General features: G+C 44.5%; 1 protein-coding gene across 3 annotated transcripts in view; it reads right to left on the reverse strand.

The window, feature by feature from the left end:
- The window catches only part of cadps2 (Ca++-dependent secretion activator 2), a 125,181-nt gene that overhangs the window by 23,664 nt on the left and 75,041 nt on the right, over positions 1 to 26,476 (reverse strand). For 2 of the 3 annotated variants that reach the window (XM_026312357.1, XM_026312358.1), the window contains exons 13-19: positions 22,091 to 22,278; positions 16,322 to 16,423; positions 13,759 to 13,822; positions 13,355 to 13,478; positions 12,970 to 13,070; positions 7,823 to 7,979; positions 4,799 to 4,940 (exon numbers count right to left, since the gene is read on the reverse strand). In XM_026312357.1, the coding sequence (XP_026168142.1) occupies positions 4,799 to 4,940; positions 7,823 to 7,979; positions 12,970 to 13,070; positions 13,355 to 13,478; positions 13,759 to 13,822; positions 16,322 to 16,423; positions 22,091 to 22,278 (878 nt within the window). Of the gene's footprint in view, positions 1 to 3,595; positions 3,716 to 4,798; positions 4,941 to 7,822; positions 7,980 to 12,969; positions 13,071 to 13,354; positions 13,479 to 13,758; positions 13,823 to 16,321; positions 16,424 to 22,090; positions 22,279 to 26,476 lie in introns of all 3 variants that reach the window. The other variant, XM_026312359.1, reaches the window with a different exon arrangement.

Raw genomic sequence — 26,476 nt, forward strand, 5'->3', positions numbered from 1 at the left:
AATGCTACAATTATGCAAGTCTGTACACTAATTTTCTTGGAAGTTTCCTGGAAAGAACCATGTCATTTGGGCCAACATATCTGCTATTATTAGGAGACCGCACACTAATGAAATCAACTATTGCCAATTTAATATAAGGAGCAACCAAATTCACATCACCATTTTCATTATTTCATTCCATGTTATCTTTTAATATTTGCTCCCTAATGGTTGATTTTCTGGCAACACGGGTCACTAAAAACATTTCAGACTGTCAATTAAATCCCTGCAACAAACTTCTTCACAAACAGGAGCATGAATCTAAAAACAGACCTAAAAATATTACTTTTTTTTTTTTTGCATTGAATCTGCACTAAAATGTAGATTCACAGCACAATCCTTTCTTCAGTCAGTGGCATCTTGAGAAAGACTCATAGAAGACAAGTGTCTTTGGGTTCTGGTCTGGTTCCTCAACAGGTTTTGTGTTTTTTGGAGCAGAGCTGTGTGGTTTCAGTCAGTAAACACAGCACCAGGCTGAAACGGAGACAGATGGACGTCTCCCCGCCTTCTCCCCTGCGCACAGGTTACACAGCAACACATGGCAACGCTCGCCGCCACCGACATCCAAGTGTACAGCGCCCGGCTAGAATGACAGCCACAGGAGGATGGAGGAGGGAGGAGGTGGGTGACAGAGGGGTTACGACAAGCACCACTCACTCCCTCACTATTCTCACTTCGCCTTTAAAAGACTGTTACCTTAACAAGTGGCGCACAGGAATAAACGCTTTGGGCTGAGTCCACAGTGCAATTAAATGCTCGGTGGCTATCCCCCTCATGTCTAATTAGTGGTGCTCTTCTCTGAGCGCGCTCCGCCCTGCTCCCCGGGGAACGGGACGATCCCACTCGCCCGTCTGTGCTCGCTAATGAAGTGCCAGCTTTTTTTTCTCTCTTCTTTCATTGGATCGAGGAGGGCCAAGTGAAGTGAGGTAGAGGAACAGTGCGGTCTGTGTTGTGGGAAAGGCTGGGGGAGTCGGAATGAGGAGCCTTTTTAAGAAACACACCCTCGACCAGCCTCCTGAGACCCCCCCTCCCCGAAAACCTCACCCCCCCCAACATGGCCACCAACGCTGACACTTCTGTTGCAGACTCAACAGACAGACACATAAAAACCTCTGATTTCTCTGATTTAGCAGCTGAATGTACAGGACACATTCACTGTTTTACATGCACTCATTTATTTTGGTAATTATCAGTCAATAAGATGTCAGGAAAGACTGATAAATATCTGAGTCCAAGGTAAGGCCTGGAACAACCTGTTTGCCGTTTGGTTTGCTGATAAACAGACAAAAGCAAATCCTCACACTGGAGAAGCTGCAAAAGCAGAAAATGTGCTTTGGAACTTACATTTCATATTTTCTACCTGCCTGAAGGCTTCGTTGGTCAAAACCAACAAAACTAAACTCAAGATAAAGTAAATCTGGGTCTAATCCAACGCTGGTGAACTTCAACACACGAATCTTCTCCAGTGAATAATAAAGAGTCGACTCAAACGGAGGGAGCCATCTTAGCTTATTAAACTTGTCGGCCCGTCGGGTTTTAATTAAAATCCTCTGAGAAAGTAAAAACTGCTCAATAAAGAGACATCACTGAGACTCATGGGACAGATATGTTTTTTGGATAAATGGTGTGAACGTATTGTCCCCTTAGCAGCCAAGCTAACACGTTTGCTAACTGAAACGTAAAAACTAGGAGCTGCAACCAAATGTGGACCGTGACACTTTAAAAACCCTGCGCTCGGTTGTTTATCTTCTCTGTGCATCATCTCCCTGCTCCTGATTTCACATGTTTAACAAATAATTAGCATAAGAACAAGGGGATAAAATAAAACTCAACTAAAATAGTTAGTATTATATACTATAGGTGCAGAATAGATTCTAACTGTGATCAGCAGCTTGAAGTCACAGTGTTTCCTATGATGTTTAGTTGCAGCTCATCACTTTAAGTTATTGCCATTAGTCCTTATATATTAGTGTTGTGCATTAGAGACTGATTACATTTGCAAAGATGCTTCACCCTGAGGTGTCAGTTTCAGTACACTAACACAGAGACTGCTGTTAAGACTCATTTACGTGATGACAGGAAGTCTCTTAAATTATCTTTGCAGATCAGCTCTTATTTGCTGCCTGATGTACGTTGAATTAATTTGTAATCACAGTGTTAGCCAGACAAACATTAAGTGCCTTATATAGAAACACGCTTACTTTGGTTCCTGGGAAATTACCGCCTGAAAGTAAATATGTAAGAAAACTGACTTCCTGAAACTCTAAGATGTTTTTAGACAGCAAACCCTCAAGGACAATATTCTTGATTCATTTCTAATATTCTGCCTCGCGTGATACTCGGGAGCTTTTAGGGGTGAAAAGGGGCAGGTGGGTTTTCTCACATGCGAAACACAGAACATCTCTCAACTTACAAGATGTCAGGCAGATTTACTCCTTGCAAGCTGCAACAGAAAATTGAGGTGGTGCGTTAATATTCTTGTGTGACATTCTTCACATTGTGACATGCACACTGCACACCACAAGGACCGGAGACACAGGGTGTATCATAAAACCTTCACAGACCCTCTGAGGAACCACGGCATGCAGGCAGCCACAGTGTCAAAGGAAACAATTTGAAACCACAAACCTCCCTCTCATGCTGGAAATAATGCGGCACGCTCTTCAGCTGACACTCAGATACCACATTTGAATGGCAAAACAAACTTTTTCTACATTTCAATAATTCACTTTACAAGAGCGACTCAAGCAGGGCTTCATGCGGGGAAGTAAAAAAAGAGCTCTGACTGGAGGAGTTGATGATAAATCGATATAGTGACGCTGACAAACATGCAAATGGGTGAACGGAGACAAAAGTGCAAAGCAACTGCTGAGCATCCAAACAGGCAGAGGACAGTCCGGGCTAGAGGTCTTCACCCACACCTGAGACCCTAAAAAACCAAAAAGACCAGACCTGATCTGATCCAGGTCTCTGGGTCACTTGAATTCTGATTCAGGTCTATCTACAAGCTTCCATTTTGAATTGTACATTGTTGACTTGCACAGGTCTGAGGTTAGTGAGCGAGTGCAGGAGCTTTTCCCATGTGTGTTTTATTTATTTATTTATTAATTCATATATTTATTAAGTTGTACTGCTGCTAATGCTAGCATGCTAAGGCTACATCAGACCTGACAGTAACCCTGAACTGATCATTATGCAAAACGAATATGCTAATATGCCAAAGTGCAGAAATGACGTTAGTTTTTTAATGACTATTAGTTTATTGTGCAGCTGAGTGACAAAATACACAGCTGAGACATTGGAGCTTTGGCACAGACCAGGTGGATTTTTGAGGATCTTCTACCCAGCAGACCACAAGCTCTATTCTGATTCCAAACATCAGCAAAGTCAGGGGCTGCTGTCTTTGCATCTAATTGGTCTTAGTGAGGGACCCCATCCTGGTTTCAGGTGAGGTGGTTCTTCACAAATTCTCAGATCACGCGAAGACCTCTAGTCCAGACCACACGGATGCCTCTGAGGAACCTGAACCTGACCCCCCGCCCCCCGTCGTACGTACGTGTTCTCGCAGAGCGGCCCCATCCAGGCGGGCGCTGAGAAACTGGGCATCTGCGGCAGAGTGAGGGGAAGGCTGGGGACTTTGGGAAGAGGAACGCTCGCTAGATTGTTAGTTAATGACCTGCCGGGTGAGAGGCAGCGGTGAGGTCGATCGATGGCAGCAAAGCAAAACGTTAAAAGACAAAGAGAAAGAGAAGAAATTGTGACAGTGGGCGTTCTTCACCACACTGAACACACACAGACACTGAGCAGCATTAGAATAACAGCCACTTGTTCTTTCTGCAGGAATTCACGAATAGCGAACACCAATAAAAGAGAAAAGTCACTTCTCACTTCTATTCATTCTATTTTCTTTCAGTTCAGGTGCTTTTTGTTCAAGCAGCTCTCAGCACATTGTTCCTGACTGCAGTGTGTCCTTGCTGTGTTGTACATTCAGCTCTGCCTCCTCTGCTGTCCTCACTTTGTGCAGCTCGCTCAGCTTTCATTGTTTCTGTGACATTCATGCAGCTGCGAGTATCACTCTTCAGCAAATCATGGCTGCTGATAGTAAACAGGAGGTAAAAGCGGCAATAAGAGCCAGTAAAGGAACTACTGAAACAGACCGAGGGGGGAATTATATCACAGAAAAATGGATATTTAGACCAGAAGTAATTTACAATTTTAATAAAAAATGTCTGTGTGTGTGTGTGTGTGTGTGTGTGTGTCAGCCTTGATCTGTCCAGCAGTAGATGAAACATTTGCCTTATTAGTGCTTGTCTTTACATTCAGGAGCTGCAGTCTGATACTCACCTTGTAAACGATGCACTTTCTTAACTGCAGGTGAACATGTTGGAAATATTTGGTGCAACAAGTGAAAGATGTATTAAAAAGAGTAATAATCAAAGTATAGAAGACACATGTCCATGTTTACTTCACAGTATGCCGGATCCTAACTCCTGTAACTGAATGTGAATAAACTCCTGTTAAAACAAATTAAATGTAGCTTCAAATTTCATCTAAAACACAGGTAACGTCAAAATCCAGGTGCCCCTTGACCTTCAAATCACCAAAACAGTGACGGGAAAGAGTAAAAATGTACCATGTGAGAAAACTGGACATTCTGTACCTGTGTAAGTTCAGTCTGTGTGGTGCTAGTTAGTTGAGTAGCAGCTAAAGCTAATGCTAGTCGCTCATGCAGGTGAGGAACAGGTGGGCGGACTCCTACTTAACCGACTGCCAGGTCTCCTGCTCGAAGCCGCGGTGGATGGACTGGGCGATGGACGACTCCATCAGGTCTATGTAGCGGACCACCAGGGGGACGAACAGGTCCTGCAGGTGTTTGTGGAACGCTCCATTGCACAGGTGAGCTGTAAGGGGCGGGGCCAAAAGGAAACCAGGTGAGTCCACATATATTTTCATTAAATCTCAAACATGTTGTCATCGTGAAATGAACAGACCCAGACGGCACCTATAGACATGACATATCCCGCACGTGATCTCGATAATTAAAGTCTTTTGTGTATTTTTGTTCTGTGATGTCGTGGCGGAACATTGTCGTGTTTACTCATTAGCATGTTGAAGCTAAGCTAACCAGCAACAGGGTATTTCTCAAAATATCCCAAACTACGTCTTCAGTGCTACAGTAAACAATATCATCATAAACAATAGTGTCTCCACAACATGACCTTAAGGAGACGGTTTCTGGACCGACCCCAACCCATCAGAAAACCTTCTGAAGAAATTTGAATCTGACATTTGTAGCCAGAAGTGAACATGACACACTTTCCAAAGCAGTGATGAACATGACCGCACAGGTGTTCAAGATATCACCCCCCACGACGCCCCTCGCCCCAGCCCGTCACCGCAGGTTTGAGACAGACAGTCAAACAGACAGACGAATCCTCTGTGACACAAACAGTCCACAAGCCAGGAGAGACAAAGACAAAGTGCTGGGTAGGGAAGCGAGCAGGCTGGTCTCTCAGGACTTCATTAGTTTTAATTCCTCTCACTCTGCTCCATCATGATTAACACTAGCCTTTTTGCCCTCCAGAGAGTAAAATCCACCTCCCTCGCAACCGCTCGCTTCACATGCTGACAATCAAGTGAGCATTTAAATAATCTACAGAACAACTGAGAGATAATACACTTGGTGAAATATAGTCGCGTCACCTGAGATCAGCTGAGGAGGTTATATGGTGGTTCTCCTCAACCGTTTGAAAGTGGAGGACGGTTCATGTTTGATTATCGGTGATGTTCAGGCAAGGTAACCTTAAGCCAACGTCATTTTCCTTCACTCTCGTCAGTATCAGACTTGGCTGAAATCTCTTTCCTCCCACTTTCCATGTAATTATCAAGGAGGGAAGACCTCATTTGTGCAAACAGTCAAAACTATGGTTTTACTCGTTCTGTGTTCCGGCTCGATCCATTGCCTCATTACGCTCCAATTCAAGTCAGCTAATGTTGTGACACTTGGAATAATTAGAGCATTAGGATGGTAATTAGAAAAAGAAATATAAAAGATATGAGCCACAAAGAAGAGATCTGTGAGTTCTTCACATAATGAAACGCTGAGTTTTTGTTCCCAACAGTGCCCTTGGGCTGTCTGTCTATCTGCGTGCCTGTCTGTTACTGTATTTGAGGTACTTTGGCATCAGCCATGTTAAATAACGCCTCGCATCTCGCCAAATCTCTGCTGGCGCCGAGACAAAGCCTCGGAGCCGACGGAGGGCTTGGAGAGAGGAAACAATGAGCCGAGCTTTTTCCTCCAGCAGTCAAATGAAATCTTAACAGTTTATCAGGAAGAAAATGCTGCAACAATCTGAGACGCGGCCGTGCAATGTCGATGTTTGTCATACTTTAATCTAAAGTTTCCACTTTCATTTCTGAGGTTTTTGTTTTTTTCACACCACTGGGACCTTGAGACATAGAAATGCACATTTCAAAAATAAGTGGGTGTCCAACAAAATGTTTGCTTACTTCTGAAATCATGTTGTTTGTTGCTGCAGTGATATGTTCCAGAAAACGGTTTGCTATTCAAAAATTCACAAAATGGATGGATGATGATTAGAAATGATGATATGAGCAATGAAATCTAATCTTCTGCTTTGATGTGTCTTTATTTTCTCCTTTATTTAATCCCTGTCTGTGTTTAACTCTGCCTTTCTTTGAGTCCTGAAGCCCCCATCATGCTTCGCTGTTACAATACAACTTAAAACAAATTATCTTTCCGTTTTTACATCTGCCGAAAAGAAAAACAACAACTCAAAAGTTCAGATGAAGTGAGACGTCCTCTGCAGGCACCTGCTGACAGGTGCACAGGTTACCTGAGCATAAACCACCAACTGTGCTGCTGGTTCGGCCTCCACACTTTTCTCCGCCGCTTGTGTTAATTATCTCTGACGGAGCGAGCGAGGTGGCGTTGACCTCATGTCTGATCGTTAGTCGCAAGGTGATCAGTGGGTCACAAAGCTAATTCTTAGTTCCTGTGTATTTATTTTTAATCCTGCGCAGGCGAGTTTTAATTTGTTATTGTTACATTACATGTTTACTTTAATGCTGAACATGTTTTCAGTTTAAATATGCATCTTAAAGACTCCATTACCCAGAAACCCTGTGGGGTCAATAAGCCAAATGTCATTTTGTCATTGTGAGTATTGGGGGAAGGTTTTTTGGATTTTAGTTTGGATCTTTCACTTTCAGTGTGCAGCAGATTTCCCGTCATAACCAGCACTAGTCTGGACCTGAGCCTCCTCACTGGAGGGTAGTGGTCCACGGGTTGGTTCTGAGGGGGTCGTGCATGTGCCAACTTTAAAAAAGACGCAGTGAAGAATTTGGCAAAAAAAATATCCCTAAAGAATCTTTAATGAAAAAAAAGAAACATGAAAAATACTGAATTTCTAAATTATTTTTGAGTTTCTGCTCCTCAAGAGACTAAATAATTAATCAAACACTAAATATTCGACCTAGTTTTAATTAAACCAGACCCAAAAGACTAACTGCTCTGTTGCTCCAGTGATTCTTGGTTTACTGAGCTTTAGGTCTCCTTATTTTCATTTTCATTTTGGAAACTAAAATGGAAGTTTAGTGGGAAAGTTTTATGAGGCTCTAACTTCTTACTGTTTCTGAATCTCCACAACAAAAGGTGGTGGAACTTTTCTTTTCAACGACCTTTAAAAGTGCAAACACAGCTGTCCTCAACGACAAGTCTGACAGAATCAGTTCACCTGTAGAAACAAAAGCTGAGACTCACGGTCTGTTCGCAGGAAGTTGTTAAGGAGCTGGAATAGCGGGAAGCTGTCCCAGGAGTCCACAGGCTGCACCTGCAGTGCGGCATCCATGTCGGTTCTGTACAGAGACAGAAAGGTCTCGGCGTGATCGGCCATCAGCTCTGGCCACCAGGAGAACGCCTGAGAAGACAGAGAGACGTGACAAAGTGAGTCCAGAGGAAAAAAAATCTGTGTTCTGTTGTTTTATTCTGAGGACTGGCTGGTCCCTCACAGGTTTCTGGAGGTCCAGCCTTAAGTTTGGTGGATGGTGAGACCCAATGAAGTGAGTCTGTTTCTTCTCCTGTTCTGTCTTTGCTCATTAACACAGTGTTTAAATTTGAAATATTCACATTGTTCATCCCGTTTAGAAAGAAAATGAAGAATCCATTTCCAGAGTCAGGCGCCCTGCTGCAGCTTTTGACTCAGAACCGTTTGGACTCAGCTTCTCTGACTGGAAACACTGATCAGAGGCTTCGGTCACAGCTCTCACTGAAATGTTCTACGTTCAACTGTCGTTTCAGCCTTTCAACACAGATTTTCTTTCATTTGTTTGGCGTCTTCATCGCAGGAGTTTAGACCTCTCAGACACAGGTGCAGCATTTCTACTAAAATAAATTAGATTTTATTGGGTTATATGTCTGGACAATGCAAATTAATTATTACTGTTTATTTCTGTTAACTTGGTTCAACTGTTCTAACTCTGCGACTTTTCCACTGATGGCTGTGGTTTGTACTGCAGGTAAATATTAATGCAAACATCTGTAATTACTATAGACGAGTTTGGAGAGATCTGTTTTTGCTTCGGCATTAAAGTGTTTTTTCACATTAAAACATCTGACTAAACGTTGGAAAACAATAAAACATAAAAGGCTTGAACCTGATCTCACTCCAACATGCACAAAGGGAAACACAGTGTGTTATTTGTGCACCAAACACCAATTTCACATCCAGCACATAAACCCAGTTATGCCAGTATGGCAGATGGTCATGATGAGGATGAGGGATCAGGGCGTCATGTGCATTTCCACTGCACACAAAATGGCAAACTTCTTTCCAAAGTGTGTTATTTGGATACGTTGATACATTAACTGGAGTTAAACAGTTTGTACTTTATTGCTTCTTCCACGTCTAATGTTTTATACAAGGTCTTAAGGACCAAAGCGTTTGAATCTGAATAAGGACGACGGTCCGTTAAAAGCTGCAGAAATCTGAATAAATGGGGGCAGATGTGTCTTCAGTTGCTGTGCTCTTAAAACTGGAGAGGAAAGAAAAAAAGCCCAGAGGTGCTGCTGGGAAAGTACTGCAGATACCTTCGGTCTAAAGAGCATCCAGGCTGCGTGCTCGCCGCTGGACGGAGGTCAGCCTGCTCAGATGACCACAGCTATTGACGGCTAAAGGACCTCTGAGAGAAAAGTGCAAGCAGCCTTGAATCACGCGCTGATGGACTGAGGTCGGTATTCAGGTACGGCAGAGGACAAAGAGGCAGAGATGGAAGATGAGGAAAAGAGAAACCACATGGCAGAGCCTCGTACTCGTGACCTTGCAGGACGACTCGTCAGGCCTTTCAAAAGCGCCTTTTTAGTTTCCTGCTACTGACGACAAACCGCTCGATGAAACTGGTCTTTGGTCTCAAGACACCCAGTTCAACCACAGCTGCTGATGAATAGATGCTGCTGTCATCAGGAGAAACAAAGGAAAAGGCAGAAGACGAGAAAAAGGGGATGCAAAGAAATAAACGGAATAAAGGGCGTTTGGAAGAACAGATTTAATTAAGAAAGGTTGGGAGAGAGTAAGAAGTATGAAAAATGAACGAGAGAAAGGTGATGAAAAGGGAAACAAATGAAAATAAGACAAGAAGAAGAGAGAAAGAAATATCAGGAGGAAGGGAATAAAGAGAAAATGGACTAGACAAAGAATAAAATTGGAGGAGGTGAAGAAAGCAAGAAATCAAAGAAGCAGAGAAGGTGCGGAAATGAATGAAAGAAAGAAAAAATAAGAAAAACAAAAACGGAGGAGAGATAAAGGAAGGAAAAATGAGGGGAAGCTAAATGCGAAGAGAAAAAGAGGTAGAAATAAAAGACAAACAGTAGAGGAATAAGAGAAGGGACAAAAAATGATGCTGATGTAGAAAATGGGAATAAAGAGAGTGAAGAACATGAGGAGGCAGAAATAAGATGATGAGAATAAAAAGGGAAGTGCTTTGTTTTTCACACTGTGGACGGAGAAGAAGCGTCTGGGAGGTGAAGCACATGTTGGGCTCATTCAGCCACCAGAGCATTTAATGAGGCGACGAGACTCCAGCTCATCCCGAAGGTGCTGGACCAGGCTGAGATCACGACTCTGTGTGGAAACATCCAGCTGTTGAGCAACAAACTGGGAAAACAGTTTCTTCTTCGTGGAGCCTGAAGGTGAAAGCTCCTGTTAGAGGCAGATATTTACATTTGCATGCAGGGATAAAAGTCAGACTTATGAAAAAAGGATTTATTTTCAGGGCCTTTCTTTCATGTTTACATTATTAATCCTATCTGACCTGCATTTCCTGCTTCTTATGTTTGTGATTCGCTGCTGCAGTGACCTTCAGCTCACACAGCGGGCACAGCAGCAAAATAATTAACCTCAAACTACACTTAACAGGAGCAGAGAGGTTACTAACAGTCTGGATTGTCACGCACAGATGAAATCACAGGGGAGACGGTGTTGCTCTGTGTTTTCAATGGAACCATGGATGAACCTGAACAGGTTCTTCTCTTCTTTAATCTCTAGTTCCTTTGTTCCAGAACAGCTTTAATTCTTTCTCTCTTCAACATATCGTTGTTTACGAGGTTTGGACCTTGTTTGACTTGGTCAGGAATAATTTACTTAAGTTTGACTTTGGCTTCATACATCAGCTCCTTTTTCCTGCATGTTTGAAATTAGACCATTGACAAACTGCAGCATTAGTCTGGTGGTTTTAGTCTGATCCATAGGTGACACTGAGCGCTCTGATTGGCTGTTAGTGGATCAGTGTGGTCTCCATGATCATTTAGTCCAGTTTTTTATTTTTCTTCCTTTCTTCTTCTTCTTCCCCAACCAAAGACCAAGTCCTGCCAACGGCAGCTCCCCCTGCAGCTTCTTCTCAGACAGGTTCTGGATCAGAAGCAGCTATAAACCGTCTGTGGTGTGTATACCTGGAGTATAGGTCTTCGAAGGACCAATACAGACTACTGCCCCCTGCTGGTGTGGAGAGGTATTTCCTCTCACCAGGTGTGGAACAAACGAGCTGGTTGGCCGTAGGCTGGAGTCTGTGTGGTGCGTTCAGTGACACTTCTTGGTCCAGTCAAAGACGACGTTCAGAGACGCAGCAGTCGGTCTTTGGTGATGCTGGTTCTTTACCGTCAGCCCAGTGTTTCTCTACCAACTGGGCACTGATTGAATCTGGGGAAATTAGGATAATATTTCCTGGGAAATCTCACCAAAGTTTACTCCTGTCCAGGAGAAATGCCTGCAGGAACTGTAGGATCAGTTTTTAGCTGCACGTTATTTAGGAGGACGAGGACCATCCAGATCCAAGAACAATGATCCAAACCAACAAAACCACAAATGGAAACGGCTCCAATCAGCCTGTTGTTTCCTTATAACTGCTCATGATTTAGAGAAATTAAAGAGGATATTCTGAAAAACACATCTAGTTAAGTTTAGTTTTCATCTGTAGCTGTGGAATCACAGAAATTCTTCAAACATCTGTTGGACTAACAACCTCATGTGTTTCACAGGAGAAGACTGAACGATCCACTCACAGTGAAACTCAACAGTCAGAGGGTCGGCAGGGCCCCGTGGAGAACAGGCTGTGATGAAAACAAAACCAGAAAGATGAGAAACTCACCTCTCTCCCCTTCCCATGGTGGAAACCAGAAAGAGAGAAAGAGGAAGGAGAAACAGATAAATCAGATAAATAAAACGTTCAGTGTCACATTTTGGGCCTAATGCGCTTCAGTACATTTGACATTAATGTGAATGTTTTCAGCTTCAGTTTTCACATCCCCCAGTGCACAAACACCATGATCATGTGATCAGCAGCTAAATTATGAAATGAACAATATCTGCATTTTCAGAGAAAGTTTTCTTGGTGAGGGAGGAGCTGTGATTCATACACATTATCTCAAGCAGCGGTTTCACATATCTGGAGGGATCTTTAAATAAAACGAGGGCAAAGAGAAGAAAGCAGTGTCTATGTGTCCAAACTCAAACAGCAGCTCGTCCCTTTGACACCTTCGTAAAGAAACACCGGCAAAAAAAAAATACACAACCACCACCAGCAGCGGAGAGGCAGCGGGCACGCCGGTGACGCTGACAGTAACCGGGTAAACAATTATGATTCATCTCTAAATTTAAGATGTGACAGCTTGTGATGGTGCTCTGATAAAAAGCCTCTAATTTGCAGTTAACTTCACATCTGAAGCTCGGAGCAGAGATCCACCGGTCGCCATGGCAGCGGCAGAGCGCGGCGTGTTATTATTAGCTCAGAAACAGATGCCTGAGCGCCACGCTGCCACTTAAGGACGATCAAACCGCCACGTTTCAACACCTATGATTGATCAGTTTTACACTGTGCCGTGCATATGGGCCGTGGGCGTTGTTTTCATGGTGCCTCCGCCGCAGACGTTATTGCAGCAGCACCGCTCGCCGTGTCATATGCCACTTTGGTGCGAGTGCTGCCAAAGGAAGAAAATGGACAGTGCTGCGAAAAGTGATCAAAGAACATTAATGAAATGATCAAGCGACTCGTGGCGTCTTCGCTGCTGTCACTCAGAGAGAAAAGACGAGTTTGTGCTAAAGAGTCTGAGGGTTTCGTCCTTAGAATAAACAACCTGAAGCTAAAGACATCCATTTATTTTGACACTTTACAGAGCCAATCATTCTCCAGTTAATTCCAACTAAAAGAACTCGTAATGAAAATGCTTTATCTTCCACCACTGTGTTACTGCAGCAGCTGAGTCAAATGGTCTGGTTCTAAAATTAAACGTCTTCCATGATATTTCCCAAACATCAGACCTTTTTTTTTTAAAGCTCATCTGCTCACATCTTCTCTGCACGTGATGTGCGAAAAAAGCAAACCAACAAACAACAAAAATATTAAAAATAAAGAAACTACCTCAGAGTGATGTTCGTCGTTCTGCTGAAGGACCTCGATGCAGAGCTCCCCCAGTCGCATCACGTCCTCCAGTCTTTTCTCTGGAGCCGCCTGAGAATCCGCTGAAGGGCCGAACACAACAGGACACATGGACATTATGCACAGACGTTCACATAACTACATTCCCCACAATCCTATGCTGCGTGCACAGCACTGTGGCCTCTAGGTCGGTCAGTGCCGGATGTTCCTGCCCCACAGAGGATGAACCGTTTAGATTTGAAAATGGTCAGTCTGAATTTAGAGCCTTTAGATTCGGTTTTTTAGGAACATGCATCCTGAGCGGGACAGTTCAGGCCTCTAACAGTGTCATGCATTGTGTCTTCAGTGTCTGAAGCTACAAACTCACCCTTGATCTGAGAGTATTCGATCAGCTGACTGTAGTTGATCCGAGCCGCTTTTTCCAGACACCTCCGCACCAGCTTCTTCATGTCGTCCGGAGGGACGGGCGTGGTGATGTCCTTCATCAGAACCTGAAACGACACAAACGTCGTCTCCATCTCACTGACGTTTGGAGCCATCACCCACACAGAACAGAAACACAGCAGCCGCTTTGATAAGATCAGGGCACAGAGCAGAAACTCAGTGCGCTGCAGTTTTGGTTTTACTTTGAGGCTTCAGAGGATTTTCTCAACTTTCCTAACTTGGTAAATCACTGCTCTCTGTGCTGAGACAGTGCTCAAGTAGAGATGTGTTGATTTGTTGTCTGCAACAACTGAAAAATATTGGAAATATCTGAGTGTGTCTCTGTACCCGTTCCTGCAGGGACAGCATCGCCTTCAGGGCCCCATCTGGTCGTCCGAAAGGAAAACAGTACCTGCAGATGCAAGACGTCGATGAGCATCACATTTAGAAACGATCTCAAGGACAACTGTGCGGAAAACAAAAAGGAAGGAGCAGAATGGGAGGATGGAAGCAGGGGCAGGAAGACGTCGGTCAGCATCAACAGATGGCTGCATCCTTTCATCTAATTACACTGACGGAGGAAGCGTTTCTCACCTCCAGCTCCGCCTGAGCGCAGACAAGACAGTTCAGGGAGGTTTCACGTAGCTAATTGACAAGTGAAGAGTACTTAACAAACAAAAGGCACGCAGTCACACAGGTCAGACATTTATTGGACAAAAACCCACAGGCAGATGTCCTGTTACTTCACACTGACGCCACTGAAAAAATGATAAAACAAAGTGGGTTATTATCAGGCAGGACTTTGTTTGAAGGTTCTGTTCATACTTGAAATAAAGTCACAAGTTCATGATGTTCACTTAAATTAAAATTCATTACAGAGCACGGTATGGTGAAAAGGCCTGGGCTGTCTTTGAGGGATGCATTGTGCAGGCCGTCGACAGAATATGTCAGAACATGTGATATTTGAACTTTTATGACACATGAATGAAAAGGCAATGAAAACACATCAGGAGAAAAATTAGAATAAAAAGACTTTCAGCACAAAGAAAGATTTATTGATTCACTTGATTCAGTAATTAAATCATTTTAGTCAGACGTTAAATACTAATATTGACTTTCAGACCGACACAGAGCTGTAGGACAATCCTGGGTCGGTGGTTTGCAAAGTAAAAACTGGCTTCTCTCCTAAAAATTGAATTTATACCTGTGATTTCCTTTGTCTAAAGCATTTGGAGAGAAATGTCATTTGTTTGTGTTCAGTCAGACTTTTTTATATTATTTTTTTTAGTGAAAATCAGATTTCGCCCCCAGAGACCACGGCTGGTTTGGACGGACGGGCCGAGCAGGGTCAATGTTACCACTCATTCAATGGCCTGTTATCACTTGTTATCAGACCATAGTTATGGTCCTCAGTAGGTCCCTGCTCACCTACTGGAACACTGAGAGCTCCAAATTTAAAGTCGTCCTTAGGTCAACGCACAAAAGCTACTAGGCATTTACATTAGACATTAAATCTCCTCTTAGACCCTTAGGCAAAGACTGGTATGTGGCTGATGATCGTGGAGAACAAAATGAATAAGAGATAAGAGCCTCCTGAGCCTACTAGTAGGGGCTGTGGCTCATACTGACGGAGGAGGCCGCAGATCAAGGCCCATGACATGGTCGCCCGTCCACATATTTTTGGCCGTATGCTGGTGTTGAGGACCTAAAACCAAACAGCGAGTAAGACTGAAGTCTTAAATGTCTGGACAAAGAGTAAGAACCATCAGAGGCAGCACAGCAGCTGCAGGTCTTAACATTTAGGACCAAACATGGATCTTTAGCGACTGAGCTCAGCTTTAATCTAAACCAAACTCTGGAAATCCTTCTCTTGTCTCGGGGATGTCGGCATAATCCCGGCTTTGTCCCGGCCTTTGTTTACCAGCATTAGCCTCTTGTTGAGGTGAGTTAGTAAAGCCCCCCCCCCTCCGCTCTCCTCTCTGGGGCCCGATGGGGGGCCCCTGGGCCGGGCTCTGGGACAGTTAATGGCACAGGCCCATTCAGACAAGTGTTGCTCAAGGTCTCGGGGCTGTTGCTTTCACACCGCGCTCACAATGTGTTCACACGGCGTCGGCGGCGCTGAATAGCAGCACGCAGATGCAGGGAGGTCTCTTCAGCCGCTGTCGACGCACGTCCTGCACCTGTTGTGTGCCGCTCACGGGGCTAAAAACACCCAGACAACCTCAGTTCATTATGACGGAGGTAAAGGAGCAGGCCGGCGGTTTGACGTGTTTTCGGTGTTTGCTTTTCAAATCACTTCTCAGCTCAGCGCTTAGCAAGACGTGCCGACGTATTTTAGAGGTCAAGATATATTATATACGTAGAAGTTCTGACGGTAAAGTCTGGCCCAGAGTCACAACCACCTCTGGCTCATCCTCAGCTTTCTCTGTTCATTCATTCATCCATTAATGTGCTTTATCCAGGACAAATGTCTAAACAAAAGCAAACATCACCGAGGACACTGAGAATGTTTACATGCATGTTCGTAGACTGGGGTTGTTCTTGTTATGTGATGTTACATGATAAAACTGATTTCTCATATGCAGGTTTCTTACAGTGTCAGTCCAGATCTGTATCCAGAGTCCAGTCCAGGATGAACTCAGGTTTTTCAGCAGTTACTCCATTTTTACATCCTTTATTTACATCCAACTCAGTTGCCAACACACGTGGAGGTGGCAGAGTGTGGACAGAAACCTGCATGAGGCGCTTAAAACCCACGGTTTACTCGAACACCTGATGATCACCAGGACACTGCCGCATGTGGACACACACTCAGTGTCTTTGAAAGAGATGATGACAAAAAAAACACAAACTAGAACTAGAAGACGGATTTTTGTGTGTTTTCTGTGACTGATGGAAAAAGTGTTCATACCTAAAATGTGTGATCTGGTTCTCCAGCAGAGTCATGAGGCGACTCCTCACGGCCTCAAACCGCTCCTTCTCCTCCAGGGTCACCGTCCCCATCCCGTCCGGCCTGACGAGAGACAAAAAAGAGAGACAGGCCTCCCATTGTTGGTGAGGAAGAACCATGTGAGCCAGTGCAGCGGTGTGATTACTGCTAGTATTAGTATTTGTACAGTACTGTACTGTACATAAATGATAATATACTGTAAAAGCTGTTTCAAACAAAGGCCTGCTTCAGTTTTCAGTTCATGCAAAATAACCTTTTCCATCAGTTGAGTGTCTTTGTTATGCTGTTAGCATTTTAGCACAAGGAGCCTGTTGTTCAGATTTATCACAGCAAATTGTGCAGGTCATTTCTATAAGTAACACCACTGCACATACTAAAGTCCTAAACACATCAAGAACCCAAAGAGTCTGTGCAGGAATCACTATTTTCTGTCAAAGCAGGAAAAACAAAGACAAACTGGGCTGCTTTTCTGTTTTTTTTGTTTTTTTTTTTCTTGCTCTGACAAGTTTGACTGGCTTGTTTTCACAAAACTAACTGATCAAGCAGCCAAATTCTCCACGCTGACCTCAGAGTCAACCAATCGCACTGAGAGCTGCTCAGGCTCCTCTGCCTCCTCCACAACTCGTCCGGTCGCCAGGAGGAGAGTCGATAAAGAAAAAACTGTTAGCTGAGCGCTTCATTAATGTTTGTAAAGCTTTCATTCCCTGCTTGCCTTCGTCTGAATAGGCACTCTGGCAAAAAAGGGGAAAAATGCAATCAGTACCCAGAGCGAGCAGCCTTGACTTTCTGGGCTTTCTCTGTGCAGCTGAAAGAGAAAAGCACCCTCTCCAAACGGCACTCGCGGTCGCCGGAGGGAAGAAGCGAGAAGGTTGTCTGTTAATGAGTTGTTCTTATAAAAGCCTTCTCTGGTTCAGCCTGACCGCCGCGCCTCCAGCACCTCGCCGCCCGCTCCAGAGATGAAAATCAAAATATGACGAGAGAGGAGCAGAGTCAGGTGAGGCGAGGATACTGAAGCATCGGCGATTAACTGCCTTTAATTATCACTGTGAAAAGAATAACTTGTTTTAACCCAGAAGATTTTCGGCCTATTTTACAGGAGACCCCTGAACGTGACATCAGCCCAGAGCTTATACAACAATACAAACAGATGCTGCAGATATGGATCTGTTCAAAATGAATAAAACTAAATTACACAGAAGGAAATGACCTGTATGTGTCACGTGAGCCGATCGAAGATGAATAATAAAAAGAAATAATTGAAGAACCTGAATAAAGTGAAATGAATTATAACAAAACATCTAAATAATCATTTAACAAAAAACATTAAATGAATAATAAAACATTTAAAACACATTTGGAAAATATAAATAAAAACTAGACATTCAGTCATTCAAAATTTTAAATAATATAAAATTTGAGTTATTTCATATAAAAATGAAACATAAATACACAATAAATAACAAAAGCTGAAATAAAGCTACAAATAAATATAGGAAAAGATAAAATAAACAGCCTGCACTGACACTGAGGTTGTTTCTGCTCAGTTTAACCCCGTGTGCTCGGAGCAGGGTGGCGTTCGGGGGGTGGAGGCTGGACGTGGAAGTGTTGGTGTTTTGTGCGAGCGCGTCAGGTCCACTCTACGTAATGAGAGGCAGCTTTCTCTGCACAACAGCACTTGTTAGCACAACTTCTAAACTCTGTTGTTCCCCAAATCTGTCAACTCATTACCCCCACCCTCCCCTCCCCATATTTAACAAGCACCAGTTAATCCTGAGGACAGATAAAGCAGGGCTGATGGGAGGGGCAGCGCACTCACTCATGTAAAGGCAAGAAAAGCTCGCTTTCATGTCGGAGCGGCCGAAAGCCTCTGTGCACCCCTGCTGACAAATGAAGACGTGAGGACCCTGGTCACAGCGAGGGCTTTGGAGGGTGGAGGGACGGATGTTAATGCCAGCTGTCCTGTCATCTCAAACAACCATGTTTCACATGCAGAAAATAAAACTGACTGATCAGTTTTGCAGCTGCACCGTAGGTTCAGAATATAAACTTTCACTTCAGAGCAATAACCTTAGTCGTTGCTTCTTTTATTTCTAAAAGACTTCTGCAAACTGTCAGCGAAAAATAAAAGACAAAAAATAAAAGACAAAACAGACCCAACCATCCAAACACAAATCCTCCATTTTCAATCATATAACAGAGAAGAGCCTCCCCCTTTACATTTAAATATCCACAGGATCATTTGATAGTTTCAGGGCTGATAGTTGGGTCATTCAAGTGATGCTGGGAAACCAAAACAAGGAAAAAGTCCCTCAAAGCTGCTGGTTACAACCTGTGAAGCCTGATAAAATATCAGCACACAAATTAAATCTACTTCATAAACCTTTGTCATAATGGACAACACATAGCACTTTCTGCTGTTTCTATGAAAAGAAGAAATCTGTTCTAAGGGGCGTCTGTGTATACTCAAATCACTCCAGTGAAATGTTTTCCTCCAGCTGTCACAAAGAGCTTTGAAACGATATGACCCCCCCCACACACAAATGTCACTCACACCCTCCACTTCCTCCGAACATGACGACGAACAACAAATCTGAAGAGGAACAAGTCGGCAGGAAGCCAGATGAGGAAACGCAGCGAGTTCAGGAAAACGCAGCGCATGGTTTGGTTTGGTAGCTCTCCTCGTGGTGCCATCAATGCCAGTCAGATGTGTGTTCATGCTTGGGCTCACATGGTGATGCGACAGCTTGCCGCGGTTCAGACACATTGTTGCCACTAAATGAAGCGAGCGAGTTGGAGGCAAGGCTGCCGTCAGCGCCGCTCTGGGGCCGAGGAGGGTGAAGGTGGCGGTGGGGTTTATAGACTCACTTTAGCGTGTTTAGACTCCATGTGGCTCAAGTGTAAAACAATAAGTACCATATCTGCCTGCAGGCTCCGCAGGACCCTCTGGAGGTTTGGGTCTGATGTCAGGAGCCGTCATGAGTCGGACTCCTGGAGCAGCATGGCAGGGTACTGGGTGTGGATGCCACTCGACCTTAAGAGGTGTGGAAAGGAGATGAGACAGGTGATCATGGGTGCCACCTTCCACCTCCCCCATCACCCTCGGGAGACGGGGGGCTGCTGTGTGAAGGGTTGGGGAGGTAAAAGCTCCCGTCACATCTCGTGTCGCTGAGGTGTAGACGTCTTGGCGAGAAGGAGATCTGACGTGACAGGTGAGAGGAAGGCGACGGAGGCAAGTGGACCCCCCCCCTCCCCTCACCAGCCCTGGTTCTTGTAATGCTCCTTTAATCCAGACCCCAGTCCAAAGGCAGTCACAGCTCCTGACAGTCGGATCTCATCGCAGTGTAAAAATCAGCCTCGGAAACACCGTGTGGTGTGTGCGCCTGACGCCTGTTTCACACGCACATACACTCCAAACTCCAGTTATGCCACTAGGGGCGATGTTCTTGCTACCAAAACCCGTACGGGATCCACTACACAGAAAATAAGCGTTGGGCATACAACCCGCACGGTGCTTCTAAAGCTCATTCGTATTTGCTGGGGTGAGATTTTTCTGCTTTATCAAATCCTGCAGGACCAGGCTCATATTCTTTCGCTCCTGTGACTAAATCGTGTGCACAAACTAGTAAAACAGCAGAGTCCACCAGGCCCAGATGTGCCACGTTGCAGCCGCTGTCATGTGAACAGAGGCCAGACACTAACTTCAGAGATATGAGGGTTTATTGTTGCACGCTCATAAAACGTTTGTGTCTTTAAAGCCTCTTCTCAGACTGATCAATCCTACGACACTGAAACAGCAGCTGAAACTAAAAAAAATTCACTTATGGATAAAATCTTTCATCAAAGTACAAAGTGCGGCATAAGATGAAAACCTGCTTTAAGGTGTCATCTGAAAATGACCCAATAGCTGAAGTGATCTCAGACCACTAAAGGTTTGAAAGAGTCTCCAACAAAGCAAAGACTTTCACATATCAGGAAAATATTTACATCTTCAATCAAGGTCCAACATGTTTCTCTCAGTCAGAACTGAGTTTTCTGAAGAAAAGCACAGTCTGATACTCTCTCAATAAATCGCCTTGAAGTATTAGTCAAGTACTCGGCTGTTGATCGTTCTGTGGCATCTCTCTTTGTCCTCTCTGCCTCCCGCCGTAGTTTCGTCTCTTCGAGCAGCCCTCCGGGGAAAACTCGAGTTCTGTAATTAAGTTTGTTTTTTTTCCACCTCCGAGCCTGCCAGCCATCCAAAAACCTCTTTTTCCCATCCACACCCACTCAGGCAGCTCCAGGAGCCCTGAATGGGCATCAATTATTCAAATTAGAGCTCCAACTGACAAAAAGCCAATTCCAGTAAATCACCCCCTCCCCCAAATTTATATCTGGTGATTAGCTTGGGAAGCTAATCATTGCGCTTTCTAATTGACTAAATGAGTCAACAAAGAGAGAAAGCACAGATATCAGTAATTACCAGCCGGGGAGTCAAGCAGGGGCTGCTGGGAAGGGAAGTGGAGAACTGAACTGCTGGAGCGACGCTGGTGCCAACAAGTGGAACAAGTGGCTAAAAGCTGCCGCTGCTGCTCATATCTGTGCAGGTCAACGCCGACGAGGCTGAGCTGCCCTGAAGAGACGTCCAGCCAACGCAGGAGGAGGAGCACCAGTCGAGTTTTATGTCCATTGGCTCTTCTGATACAAACTTTGACCGGAGGTGTATATAACAACATCTAACTGCCCTCGACGTCTCGTATAATAACTGAACCTAAACATGTGGTTCATGTCTGTGAGTTCAAGTCATGACTTAGCGAAAAACGTCACCGTCAGAAATTTATTTTTGCCTCCATGAGCTGCATCACAGCAGCTGCAAACGAGTTCCAGATGTTGTCAGGCAACACCTGCACACACCTGTCCCCCCTTCTGCCACAGTCTGGACACCTGACTTAGCTTAGCCAAGTTGTTTTTCTGCTTCAGCCCAACCAGCTGTTGCACTGTCCCATGTTAAACCTTTATTTGTCATCGGTAACAAGAACGTTGTCCTGCAGACACCGCCCTCACTATTCAAATTTAATCTGGGAAATAATAGTTTGACCGAGCCAGTTTCTTGCTTTTAACGTCAAATAAAAGAGCTAATTCATCATGAGGCTTAGTGCATGAGTTACATAGATGTCTTTAAATACATATGGTGCATTAAGGCTGCAGCGGTATAACAAGTCTTCCTTCACACATGCTGGACACATGACTGGTGAAAGTCTGCACCCGGACTGGACTTCCTGGACGACTGCAGAAGAAAAGGCACTTGATGAAACGTGGATTTGGACAGCGCTCTGCAGTCCAGACTTTAGGACTGTGTGCCCAAAAATCTGCAAACGTGTGGAAGTCCAGACATTGGATGCAGCCTGAGCGTGTGGCTGAAAAAGAGCATGTGTGCCCAGTGAAGATATACAGAATAAATTAAAGGTCAAACTGCAGTCTGTTCACACGACTGTTCTGAGATTGTATTTCAGGGCTGGTACAGCACATATACAGTAACCGTAAATGTGCTGTACTGAATTCACTCAATGAAATGTATTGTCTTCCCGTACACTGCAGGAGTCAAAGTGGGGAATAAGAATGAGATCCCACACCGGCTTCCCACCCACAGAAACACCCAGATGTGTTGTTTGCACTGTAAGGACAAGGCGCGTGGTCACACCGGTACGTCCTGTGACTCGTCTCAGTCTAACGGGACAGAAATGCTGGGCGTACCTGTTTCCGTGGACGTGTGAGGCGCAGAAGGCGTAGCTGTAGTGCAGCAGCGTGGGGTCGATCAGCGCGTTGTTCTCGGAATAATCCATCAGATCCTTCAGGTAGCTCAGGTGACGGTGGCAGCCTCGAACGCCGTACCGAGCACAGTATTCGTCCAGGACAAACACTTGACCAGGACTGAACCAACCCTGAAGACAGAACAACAATTTACTCAGTTTACATTCACAGTCTGTAATTCAGTCATTCTCATCGTCCATATGTTAAATATTGTGTTGTCTGTTCCTCTTCCTGAGGTTTCTTCTTTTGTCCAGTCACAGGGTATTAGTGACATCTTTGTATTTCAGCTGTTTGACACATAAACAGCTGTATTAAATAATAATTCTAATAATAATCGTCTGTGGAGCAGTGGGTTGTTCCCTTCAGGTGACAGCAGCTGTTTGTTTTGTGCTGCATAAAATAAGCAGATTAACGAGACTTCCTGTCAGATCGGCCTCATGACTACGACGATAAAGACCCAACAGCAGCAGCAGCCGTGTCGTTTTGGTGTGGTCACTTTCTGAGTGTGCTCTAAAAAAGTACGGTGTTGACGCATCATCGTACCATCAAATTGGTTTTCGGCCCCGAGAAACAGCCTGAGCTTGGGAGGGTGCAGCTACCTGGAGAACATGAACTGCAGTTTGTTCTGAGCTTGACTGAAGCCTCCTGTTACCATTGGAGGTGTAAACAGACTTGAACCAACATCATTCACCTTCCGGTGCCACAGACGCAATAAAAATCCCCTCGATTCTTTACCACAATTAAACACAGAGGGGGAAAGGTTAACTCTTCAACTGTTAATTCTTGGCTGGAGTGAAAACGAAGCAGCATGAAGGTGTGGAACAACTGGAACATCATTAGTTCATTCATCCTGCACGTAATCACTAAATTAGGCATGAAACCTACAACGCTAATTAAGATTCCTCACGGAACCGGCATTAACAAATTAGCACCTCCACCGAGCCTATGTGCGCACACACACACACACGTGCACACACACGCGCGCACGCACACACACACGCACGCACGCACGCACGCACACACACACACGCGTGCACACACACACACACGCACACACACACCCTGCCTCACGGTGGCTCTCCGCCCGGCACCAGGCCGCCCAGGAGAGAAGAGGAGCAGCAGAGAAAATACAGTGTCTGATTCTCTGCTGCTTGAAAGACGAAACAGTTTCCACAGTGAAATGACAGTAAATACATCCAGTTTGTATTTTAATGAAACCAGAGGATTTTTAATGTCTAACTGCAGAATATTAAATTAGAAAGCGAAGGGTTTATTTTTTTTACTCTGAACATACTGAGTTTCTTCCTCAGTGCAGACAAACATGATGCCTGAACATGAAACGATTATTTTTGGGGTGATAGTTCCTGATTCTGTACGTTAATATAAAAAAAATAAATCATGATGTCAGAGGAGTCACAGCTTTAAGACCCATCAGGCCCAGTTTAAACTCATTTTCATCTAATCCACATATTATGTGTGATCTATGCTCATTTACAGCATTTTAAAACATGTTGGGATGGTTAATATCAGGAGAAGGTTTCGCTTGATTTGTGTCACTCACTAAATAACCATGAAGAAAAACTGGGCCTGGTAGATTCCTCCCCTGCAGGCCTTTTAGTGTCTCCTCTCCTCCCCATCCCTCCGTTTCCAGTTTGTTTGTCTTCTCTCTCCGGTTTCTTTCTTTCTTCATGTCTGTCTCCGTCTGTGAGCCCGAGCTATTAATATCACACCAGAGAGAGAGAGAGGGGCCTGTCGACGGGCGTGAAGCGACAAGATGTTCCTCTGTGACAAACAGATGGCGAACTCCAGTCTTGGCGGTGACCGCTCAATTAGTGGCTAACGAGCCAACTGCCTCGTTAGCTCAGTCAGCCGTAGCTGCACGTCTCCGTGTCACAGCGCCAGCATCCGCGGCCTCCCTCCGAGGAATGACACGACCCCCCCCCCCCCCCACCACCCCACCCAAAAAAAAAGTGAAAGCAGCGTGTGGTTGTGAAGCGGCGACCACCCCGGCTCGCTGCTCGGCACCTGGGGGGAGCCGAGCTGAACATCCTGAGGATCCGTCATGTTTTACCTCGGGGGTTCTCAGACTTTTTATGGCCCGTGAAACCATTTACTGGTCCAAAAATCCATCTGACCCCAACAGTCGGAGAGTTGCCACTTTGCCACATGACACGGTTCTACATGTGCTATTTCCGAAAGCACAGAGGAAGCAGATTTACTCAAAAATACACACATATAAAAATACTACTGGCTGTGTTTTAGAAAACTTAGGAAAAAATCCATCCTGTCTGCAAATTAAGGGCCAAGGCTGGTGTTCAAACCCTTGGCTGGACTACTGAAGACGCCTACTGGGCACAGGCCAGAGCCTCTGTCTGAAGTGACTGTTCACATTTCATGTTGGAAAATCCACCAGAATGAATTAAAGAGGACCCGAAACATCCACAGAGTCACAGAGGTACTGCACAAATACAGTAATACTAAAACAGAGCTCCATCATAGCAGGGGCCTGCTGCTAATTATTCTAATGTTCCCGTACAGCTGGGTTTATATTTTGTCATAGCTCTAGAAACAAGATATAAGGGTCCTTAGAAACAAACTGCGGTATAATAAGTCTCAACACTGGCTGCTACCTGCTGAACGTTGTTGTTGTTTATCCTGTTTAGCAGCAGACTGATGAGTTATTTTCTCAGATGGCCACTGCATTAATCAAAAACAGGCAGTAAACACAAATATTGGTAAATCTCTCCCAACATTTTGGTTGGTTTGGCTTTTTTCCTTCGAGGTCAGCGGTTCGTCTCCATGCGAACACTGCAATGCAATCTGGAGCCGCTCTCTTCTTCTGCACATTCCTCTAATTAGCACAAATGTAAGTGAATCACCGGGAAGCCTCCGATTTGAAAGAAGCGGGAGCCTGAACCGTGTGCAGGCATAGAGCTGAGTGATTATATTACAGCGTGTAATGGTAGAGCTCCACAGGAAGCTAATTTGACAGCAGGACCCTCATCAGGACCGAAGCGAGGACAGGACACCTGCGCCCTCGACCTCCAGAAGTAAAGGTGGAGAAAGAGAAGTGTCTATGTTTTGTAGAGTCAAGCTCGTCTGAAGTGGGTCAGAAGACGTTAAAAGACCACAGACGGCTACAGACTGGTCTTCGGATGGCGTCCAGCTCATTCACACTCCATCATCGCACGTCGAAGGAAGCCGGAGGATCGTGGGATGACAACACTTTGTTATTCTGGAAGTTTTTCTTTTCACGTTTGCAGTTTATGTTCAAACTTAAATTTATTTTCAATTTTAGGCTCCAAAAGATGCTAATCACACCAGGCTGTGTCGTCTAAAGACAAACAAACAAGTGCTGCAACAACACGGTGACACTAGACTACAGCACGGTAAGACCAGGAATTAAACAACATTCATCATTTACGAGGTTAAATAACAGCTGGATGAACAAACCCTGTCCTGTTGATCACTTCCTAAATGAATCCTGACAGATGTGTAACTGCTGCTTTCTGCTGTGTCTGGGCTACAGCGTCTCCCAACGGAAGGAGGAACGTGAAACGATGGTAACACGCACTTTTAACCATTTTTGAGCCGCTTGGCCACAAACCTTATTGTTTCTAAGCTGGTAAATATGTCGGGGGCTGTGTATTGATCTCCTTCTGCTGATTAAAACACGGATTAGTGAGGTTTTAAGGAAGAAGCTAAACCACCTGAGTCCTGTTTTGATAAAACCTAATCTAGTCTAAACTTTCATTTTCATCCTATAGAGGATTTAATGTAATAAAACATGTCCGAGATCTGGCTCCTATTTAAACCTCTCACCTGTATCTCAAACGATTACACACATTAGTCTAAATGAATGTTGACTTTTAATTTTCGAGTTCTGGATCAAACTGAAAACCAAAACGTTTGGACAAAGAATAAAGTTCTTTCTTGTTGGTTCTGCAGAAAGAGGATTTTTCCTGGCGCAGGTCTGAGGACCGACATGGTCTAATGTGGTTTGCTCTCACTTTAAAGACATTTCCACTCTACTTATTTGTGAACATTGTCTTATGGTTCAGGATTAAACAAATGCAATAAAAACATTTTGAGCTGGACGACCAGCAGCAGCTCCACTGGAGGATTTAACCCTTCAATCACCAGATAGCAGGACTCTGGGCTCCAGCTACAAACTACATTGCTGCCTAATTACTGTTGTTGTTGTTGGGTTCAACTCTTTGTGAATAAAATATGACCCCGTCTATGACATGAATCCGAGCCACTTCTCAACAGATGTCCCCCCACGCCGAGGCACTGGCCTTTTCTCTGAGTGTTTGGTGAAAAGGGGCT

This window comes from Mastacembelus armatus, chromosome 6 (assembly GCF_900324485.2).
Source record: "Mastacembelus armatus chromosome 6, fMasArm1.2, whole genome shotgun sequence".
In the NCBI taxonomy this organism is placed as follows: Eukaryota; Metazoa; Chordata; class Actinopteri; order Synbranchiformes; family Mastacembelidae; genus Mastacembelus; species Mastacembelus armatus.